General features: G+C 35.7%; 1 protein-coding gene across 1 annotated transcript in view; it reads left to right on the top strand.

Moving 5' to 3' along the window:
- The window catches only part of ANKRD42 (ankyrin repeat domain 42), an 83,766-nt gene that overhangs the window by 38,401 nt on the left and 35,879 nt on the right, over window positions 1–9,486 (top strand). Inside the window, exon 7 of the mRNA XM_040631328.1 lies at window positions 5,207–5,407. Within this exon, the coding sequence (XP_040487262.1) occupies window positions 5,207–5,407 (201 nt within the window). The remainder of the gene's footprint in view (window positions 1–5,206; window positions 5,408–9,486) is intronic.

Genomic DNA, 9,486 nt, shown 5'->3' with positions numbered 1-9,486 from the left:
TTTTCATGTGTCTGTTAGCCATTTGTATGTGATTTTGAACATTTTTTCATGTGTCTGCTAGCCTTTTCTATGTCTTCATTGGAAAAGTGTCTGTTCATATCTTCTGCCCATTTTATGATTTGCTTATTTGTTTCTCATGTATTGAGTTTGAGAAGTTCTTTGTAGATCTTGGATACCAGTCTTTTATGTGTAGTATCATTTGCAAATATATTCTCCCATTCCATGGGCTGCCTCTTGGTTTTTTTGACTGTTACCTTGGCTGTGCAGAAGCTTTTTATCTTGATGAAGTCCCACAAGTTCATTTTATCTTTTATTTCTCTTGCCTTTGGAGATGTGTCATGAAAAAGGTTGCTGTGGCCGATGTCGTAGAGGTTGCTGCCTATGCTCTCCTCTAGGATTTTGATGGATTCCTGTCTCACATCGAGGTCTTTCATCCATTTGGAGTTTATCTTTGTGTATGGTGTGAGAGAGTGGTCAAGTTTCATTCTTTTGCCTGAGCAATTCAGTAATGTGGCAGGATACAAAATCAATGCTCAGAAATCAGTTACATTTCTATACACGAACAATGAGACTGAAGAAAGAGAAATTAGGGAATCCATCCCATTTACAATAGCACCAAAAACCATACATTATCTTGGAATTAACTTAACCAGAGACATAAAGGATCTATATTCTAGAAACTACAAATCACTCTTGAAAGACATTGAAGAAGACACAAAAAGATGGAAAAATATTCCATGCTCATGGATCGTAAGAATTAACATAGTTAAAATGTCCATGCTACCCAGAGCAATCTTCACTTTCAATGCTATCCCGATCAAAATACCAATGACATTTTTCAAAGAACTGGAACAAACAGCCCTTAAATTTGTGTGGAACCAGAAAAGGCCCCGAATCGCCAAGGAATTGTTGGAAAGGAAAAACAAAGCTGGGGGCATCACAATGCCGGATTTAAAGCTGTACTGCAAAGCTGTGTCTTAAAAGAATCTTAAGTATCGAACAAAAGTCCAGACAGAATGATATGAACACGTTTCAAGATTACTTCAGCTATTTGGGTTTTTTAAAGTTCCATTCAAATTTTAGGATTATTCTAGTTTTATAAAAAAATACTGTCGGTATTTTGACAGGGATTGCATTGAGTCTGGATTGCTTTGGGTAGTATGAACATTTTTTCAGTATTGATTTTTTCAGTACGTGAGCCTGGTGTATTTTTCCATTTGTTTGTGTTATCTTCAGTTTCTTTCACTGTCATCTTATGGTTTTCAGAGTATAGATCTTTTACCTCCTTGGTTAAATTTATTCCTGGTATTTTGTTCTTTTTGGTGCAATTGTAGATGAAATTGTTTTCTTAATTTCTCTTTCTGCTGCTTCATTATTGGTGTATAGAAATCTAACTGATTGCTGTATATTAATTTTGTATCCTGCAACTTTACGAACTTCATTTATTACTTCTAATAGTTTTTTGGTGGAGTGTTTAGGGATTTTTATGTATAGTATCATGTCATCTGCAAATAGTGACAATTTTACTTCTTCCCTACTGATTTAGATGCCTTTTATTTTTCTGGACTAATTGCTGTGGCTAGGACTTCGAGTACTATGTTGAATTAAAGTGGTAAGAGTGGACATCTTTGTTTTGTTACTGATCTAGAGGAAAGGCTCTTAGTTTTTCAGCACTGAATATGATGTTGGGTGTGGGTCTGTCATATATGGCTTTTATTATGTTGAGATGTTTCTTCTCCACCCATTTTGTTGAGAGTTTTTATCATGAACAGATGTTGTATTTTGTCGGGTGCTTTTTCTGTATCTAGTGAGATGATCTTAATGTTTTTATCCTCCCTCCTGTTAATGTGATGTTTCACATTGATGGATTGGTGAATATTGAACCATCCTTGCTCCTTGGAATAAATCCCATTTTATTGTGGTGAGTGAGCTTTTCAATGAATTGTTGAATTCAATTTGCTAATGTTTTGTTGAGAATTTTTGTGTCTATGTTTATCAGATATATGGGCCTGTAGTTTTTTGGATTTTTTTTGTTTTTGTTTTTGTAGTGTCTTTGGCCAGAGTAATGCAGGCCTCCAAAAATGAAATTGGAAGTTTTCCTTCCTCCTGTTTTCTGGGATATTTGAGGAGAATAGGTGTTAACTCTTTCTTAAATGTTATTTACATTCTACCAATGTTTGGTAGAATTTTCTTATAAATCCATCTGATCCTGGACATTTGTTTGTTGGGAGTTTTTTGATTACCAGTTCAATTTTTTTTACTAATAAATAGTGCGTTCAATTGTTTAAATTTCTTCCTGATTCAGTTTTGAAAGATTTTATATTTCTGGGAATTTATCTTTATTTTCTAAGTTCTCCAATTTGTTGACATATGACTTTTTATAGTCTCTTATAATTCTTTGTATCTGTGGTGTCAGTTACTTCTCTCATTTAATTTTTTTAAAGATTTTTTTTTTATTTTTAAGTAATCACTGAAGTGAATGTGGGGCTTGAACTCATAACCATGAGATCAAGAGTCATGTGCTCTACCAACTAAGCTAGCCAGATGCCCCTTTCCCATTTCATTTCTGATTTTATTTATTTGAGTTCTCTCTCTTTTTTTCTTGATGAGCATGGTTTATCAGTTTTGTTTTATTTGTTCAAAGAGTCATCTCTTGGTTTCAGTAATCTTTTTTTATTATTATAATTGTTATTTTTTAGCCTCTCATTCATTTTCTCTTTGATCTGTCTTGATAATTACAGCTTTGTAATAGAGCTTGAAGTCCAGAATTGTGGTGTCACCAGCTTTGCTTTTCTTTTTCAACATTCCTCTGGCTATTTGGGGTCTTTTCTTGTTCCATACAGATTTTAGGATTATTGGTTCCATTTCTGTGAAAAAAGTGGATAGTATTTTGATAGGGATTGCATTAAATGTGGGAGAGGAGGAAGCAGGCTCCCAGCAGAGGAGCCCGATGTGGGACTCGATCCCGGAACTCCGGGATCACGCCCTGAGCAGAAGGCAGACACTTAACAACTGCGCTACCCAGGCGCCCCTGTGAAGAGTTTTAATAAAGAAATGATGCTGTACTTTGTCAAATGCTTTTTTTTTGCATCTATTGAGAGTATCATATGGTTCTTGTCCTTTCTTTTATTAATGTAGTGTATCACAATGATTGATTTGCAGATGTTGAACTAACCTTGCAGCCCAGGGATAAATTCCACTTGGTCGTGGTGAATAATCCTTTTAATGTACTGTTGGATCCTATTGGCTAGTGTTTTGGTGAGAATTTTTGCATCCATGTTCATCAGGGATATTGGCCTATAATTCTCTTTTTTGGTGGTGTCTTTGTCTGGTTTTGGGATCAAGGTAATGCTGGCCTCATAAAATGAGTTTGGAAGTTTTCCTTCTATTTTTTGGAAGAGTTTCAGAAGAATAGGTATTAATTCTTCTTTAAATGTTTGGTAGAATTCCCCTGGGAAGCCATCTGGCCCTGGACTCTTGTTTATTGGGAGATATTTGATTACTGCTTCAATTTCCTTGCTGGTTATGGGTCTGTTCAGGTTTTCTATTTGTTCCTGCTTCAGTTTTGGTAGTTTATACGTCTCTAGGAATGCATCCCTTTCTTCCAGATTGTCTAATTTGTTGGTGTATAGTTGCTCATAATATGTTCTTAAATCTGTTTGTATTTCTTTGGTGTTGGTTGTGATCTCTCCTCTTTCATTCATGATTTTATTTATTTGGGTCCTTTCTGTTTTCTTTTTGATAAGTCTGGCCAGGGGTTTATCAATCTTATAATTCTTTCAAAGAGCCAAGTCCTAATTTCGTTCATTTGTTCTACTGTTCTTTTGGTTTGTATTTCATTGATTTCTGCTCTGATCTTTATTATTTCTCTTCTCCTGCTGGGTTTAGGCTTTATTTTCTGTTCTATTTCCAGCTCCTTTAGGTGTAGGGTTAGGTTGTATATTTGAGACCTTTCTTGTTTCTTGAGAAAGGCTTGTATTGCTATATACATTCCTCTTAGGACTGCCTTTGCTGCATCCCAAAGATTTTGAACAGTTGTGTTTTCATTTTCATTTGTTTCCATGAATTTTGTAAATTATTCTTTAATTTCCTGGTTGACCCATTCTTTCTTTAGTAGGATGCTCTTTAGCCTCCATGTATTTGAGTTCTTCCCAGAGGAGTTGAGTTTTTGATGTTAAGTTCCTAATGCCTGTAAAAGATGTAGGTGTATGTATGATGAATGAGCTGTTAGAGGAGTCTCAAGTTTTATGGGGAGTTTTTTGTTTTTTTTTAGGTTCAGCTGAGAAAGTGTAGAGTGGCATGTGCCATCAGCTTATCTTTGGGTTTTGTTGCATCTTGTTTCTCCTGCTTTACACCAGTCACTTAGGTACTGCCCTATTTCTCCAGTGGCAAGGTTTATATATTTATTGGGTTGTTTCCCAAGTAATCACTTCTCCAGAGATATAAAGCCTCCCATTGTAATCACTGCCTCTAAGCTTGTAATACCCAGAACCATTCCTGTTTTTTGCAGATTTTGGTTTGTGGCTCTCCTTCAGTCTGATTCAGTATGTTTTCTTTCAGGGGTTCCTTAACATTTGTTGTTTGTTCTTGGTGTTCTCATTTGTTTTTCTAGTCTTTTTTGGCTTCAAAAAATATCTTTTCTGTTATTTTCAAGGATTGAGAATAGAAATGGTGAGGTAGTATGTGTGCTTTGTCTGCAGTTTTGATCCAGTCTGTTTTTAATAAAATAATTAATGTCTGTGGAAAGGTGACAAAATACATAGTGATAAAAATAACATTCATAATTACATAGTGACAATTTTGGTTTATTTTTCCCACTTTTTTCCAAAACATTAAAATAAGTTTACCTATCATTTGTCTTACATAGCAAGTATTTTCTCATGTAATTATAAGTGGCATAATTGTGATTTCACTTTTCAAGAAAATATTCTGGGGCCTGCTCTTTGGTATCTCTCATCTGGTGTCTGTACATTCGCAGTATGTGTTAACTCTTTAATCATTTCGTCTGTTGCTTTGGCATGACTAGAAGGCTGAGTAAGGACTTGTGGGGTTGGAAAAAAAATGTGTTACCTTGCTCAGAGTATGTCCCTGTTACAGATGAAGGGACAGTCATCTCCCTGTGAGGATAAGAGCCAATGTTGTTATTTCTTTTTCAAGTTATTTTAAAGTCAATTTACAAATTAGTTTTTTTCTCTTTCTCCTATAGTTCACTTAGCAGCCATGGAAGGTCACCTTTACTGCTTTAAATTCCTCCTCAGTAAAATGAACAGTACAACACAAGCTTTAAAAGCCTTCAATGATAATGGAGAAAATGTATTGGATCTGGCCCAGAGGTTCTTTAAGCAGAACATTTTGCAGTTTATCCAAGGGACTGAGTATGAAGGAAGTGATCTGAAAGATCAGGAAAGTAAGTAATAAACCTGAAATGTTTTATTTAGCATTTAATAAGTAGAAAAAAAAAGAAGTTATAAGGCAAATGTTATGTTTAAATATGCTATTTATAATTGTCTGCACATTCATTTTCTCTTCTTTATTATGAAATATTTTAGGCAGAAACATATAGAGATTAATGTAATGAACATTTTTTATGACATTTATTTAAGGATAAAGTGCTATACATTTAAAAGCTTCTTGGTTCTATCTCTATTATTCTTTTTTTTTAATTCTTAGAGGTAACCATTGTTTTAGATTTATAATTCCATCCTATAGGTTTTATATTTAGTGTGTATGTACTCCCCAAAATATGCACTATTGTGTGTTTTTAGAGTAATAGACTAACATGTTCTAAGAAATCCTAAAATTCAGCAACTTAAGGATTTATGAGACAGCCCAGGTTGAAGAGTGAATTTGTGCTGTACAGTCATTCAATAACTGGTTTTCTTCCCAACTAGCTCGCTCTGCTTGTAGGGAATTTAATTTAGCAGAAGGTGGAGAGGAAGCAAGACTATAAGGTTAGGACCAGAGATTTTCAAGGTCTAATTTGTATTCATCACTTTTGCCAACATTCCATTGGCAAAAGTTTAGTCACATGGGCACACCAGCTGTGAGGAAGCCTGGAGGATTCAGTACCTAGCTGAGAACACTCACCTCAGCTGCAACTCTCTTACTATTGAAGGAAGAACATTTTAGTGGACAGCTAGCAGTCCTGGAAACTTCTTTTAAAATCTTAGGAAAATGGCATTTAAAACAGTATGCACTCTTCTATTGCTTGCTTTTTTCCACAAAATACTATGTCTTTGAAATTTATTAGGCTGTTAGAAGTATCCTAGTTTATCCTTTTTGTTTGTATAGTATTGCATTTTATGAAAACCATTGTTTATCCATTTTCCAATTTGATAGTTAGATTGTTTTTCACTATTACAGCGAGTGTGGTCATGAATATTCTTGAACATGCCTCCGTAAGTACATGTACAAGAGTCTTTAGAGAAGTGCTTCCCTACCTTCACACATAGTCCACATAGACAGTATTTGTATGGCACACTGGGATTGTTGGGTGTGGCTTCTTGAGGTACTGCCTATCTTCTCTGAAGACTGAGAGTTAAGAGCTCTGCTTGGGTAAAAAGGTGTGCAGTTCTACTTTAGGGTTTGATTGGCGGGATATGCCCATCTTCAGTATACATAGGGATTGCTAGATTCTTCATCAGAGTAGTTGTAGAGGTTTATACTCTCATCAGCAATGTTTGGTGGGAATTTAGAGAAACGATATTCAGTATTCTCAGACATTAAAATATTTGCCAGTTAAGTATGAAAAGGCTTAATTTGTATTTTGATTTGCATTTTCTTTTTTTTCTTTATTTTTTTATTATATTATGTTAGTCACCATACAGTACATCCCTGGTTTCTGATGTAAAGTTCGATGATTCATTAGTTGCGTATAACACCCAGTGCACCATGCAATACGTGCCCTCCTTACTACCCATCACCAGTCTATCCCATTCCCCCACCTCCCTCCCCTCTGAAGCCCTCAGTTTTTTTCTCAGAGTCCATAGTCTCTCATGCTTCATTCCCCCTTCTGATTACCCCCCCCTTATCCCTTTCTTTCCCTACCGATCTTCCTAGTTCTTATGTTCCATAGATGAGAGAAATCATATGATAATTGTCTTTCTCTGCTTGACTTATTTCACTTAGCATTATCTCCTCCAGTGCCGTCCATGTTGCAGCAAATGTTGAGAACTCGTTCTTTCTGATAGCTGAGTAATATTCCATTGTATATATGGACCACAACTTCTTAATCCAGTCATCTGTTGAAGGGCATCTGGGTTCCTTCCACGCTTTGGCTATTGTGGACAATGCTGCTATGAACATTGGGGTGCATATGGCCCTTCTCTTCACTACGTCTGTATCTTTGGGGTAAATACCCAGTAGTACAAAGGCTGGGTCATAGGGTAGCTCAATTTTTAACTTTTTAAGGGACCTCCACACTGTTTTCCAGAGTGGCTGTACCAACTTGCATTCCCGCCAACAATGTAGGAGGGATCCCCTTTCTCCACATCCTCTCCAACAATTGTTGTTTCTTGCCTTGTCAATTTTTGCCATTCTAACTGGTGTAAGGTGGTATCTTAGTGTGGTTTTGATTTGAATTTCCCTGATGGCTAATGATTTTGAACATCTTTTCATGTGTCTGTTAGCCATTTGTATGTCATCATTGGAAAAGTGTCTGTTCATATCTTCTGCCCATTTTTTGATTTATTTGTTTCTCGCGTATTGAGTTTGAGAAGTTCTTTGTAGATCTTGGATACCAGTCTTTTATCTGTAGCATCATTTGCAAATATATTCTGCCATTCGATGGGCTGCCTCTTGTTTTTTTGACTGTTTCCTTAGCTGTGCAGAAGCTTTTTATCTTGATGAAGTCCCACAAGTTCATTTTATCTTTTGTTTCTCTTGCCTTTGGGGATGTGTCATGAAAAAGGTTAATTGGCTGATGTAGAGGTTGCTGCCTATGTTCTCCTCTAGGATTTTGATGGATTCCTGTCTCACATCGAGGTCTTTCATCCATTTGGAGTTTATCTTTGTGTATGGTGTGAGACAGTGGTCAAGTCTCATTCTTTTGCATGTAGCTGTCCAATTTTCCCAGCACCATTTATTGAAGAGACTGTTTTCCACTGGATGTTTTTTCCTGCTTTATCAAATATTAGTTGCCCAAAGACTTGAGGCATTTTTTCTGGGTTCTCTATTCTGTTCCATTGGTCTATGTGTCTGTTTTTGTGCCAGTACCATGCTGTCTTTGTGATCACAGCTTTGTAGTACAGCTCAAAATCCAGCACTGTGATGCCCCTAGCTTTGTTTTTCCTTTTCAACAGTTCCTTGGCGATTCAGGGCCTTTTCTGGTTCCATACAAATTAATGACTGTTTGTTCCAGTTCTTTGAAAAATGTCATCGATGTTTTGATTGGGATAGCATTGAAAGTGTAGATTGCTCTGGGTAGCATGGACATTTTAACTATGTTAATTCTTCCGATCCATGAGCATGGAATATTTTTACATATTTTTGTGTCTTCCTCAATGTCTTTAAAGAGCGATTTATAGTTTCTAGAATATAGATCCTTTATGTTTCTGGTTAATTCCAAGGTAACGTATGGGTTTTGGTGCTATTGTAAATGGGATGGATTCCCTAATTTCTCTTTCTTCAGTCTCATTATTCATGTATAGAAATGCAACTGATTTCTGAGCATTGATTTTGTATCCCACCACATTACTGAATTGCTCTATAACTTCTAATAGTTTGGGAGTGGATTCTTTTGGGTTTTCCATATAGAGTATCATGTCATCTGCGAAGAGAGAAATTTTGACTTCTTCTTTGCCGATTTGGATACCTTTTTTTGTGTGTGTGTGAAAAATGCAGGTCAATGTTTTTATTTGTTTAATGTTCAGAGTGATCTGTTTGAAATACTAGTAGTTTAGTGTTATGAAATTAAACTTTCAAATACCTTTTACCTACAATAAAATAATTTCAAGACATCAAATAATGCCTTGGGATCTTAGTTGAGTTAAACATCTTACTATGTAACATGGTTTAAGTTAATGATAGGAGCTTACACCTGCTCTGTGATAGGCATCGTGTCAAAGCTGTTGTTGATATAAAGATGAGACACTGGTAAGAATATAAGCCAATAGATTCATATTTATGTATTCTTCATTATTTAAATCCATTATTTCACTGTATTTCAGAGGTTATAGAATTTTTTAGAATATGTAAGTAAATCTAACTCTAACTAGATACTTTTTTACTTAGTGGAATCTAGAACAATCCCTTTTTGTTGTCTGATTGCTGTTGCAAGGACTTCTAGTACTATGTTGAATAATAGTGGCGAGAGTGGGCATCCTTGTTGAGTTCCTGATCTTAAGGGAAAGGCTTCTAGCTTTTCCCCATTGAGAATGATATTTGCTGTAGGCTTTTCATAGATGGTTTTTATGAGATTGAGGAATGTACCCTCTATCCCTACACTCTGAAGGGTTTTAATCAGGAAAGGATGCTGTATTTTGTCAA

Source organism: Ursus maritimus, unplaced genomic scaffold, assembly GCF_017311325.1.
Source record: "Ursus maritimus isolate PB19 unplaced genomic scaffold, ASM1731132v1 scaffold_16, whole genome shotgun sequence".
Taxonomy (NCBI): Eukaryota; Metazoa; Chordata; class Mammalia; order Carnivora; family Ursidae; genus Ursus; species Ursus maritimus.
The sequence above is the reverse complement of the archived record's forward strand: the minus strand, read 5'-3'. Positions and strand labels throughout refer to the sequence as shown.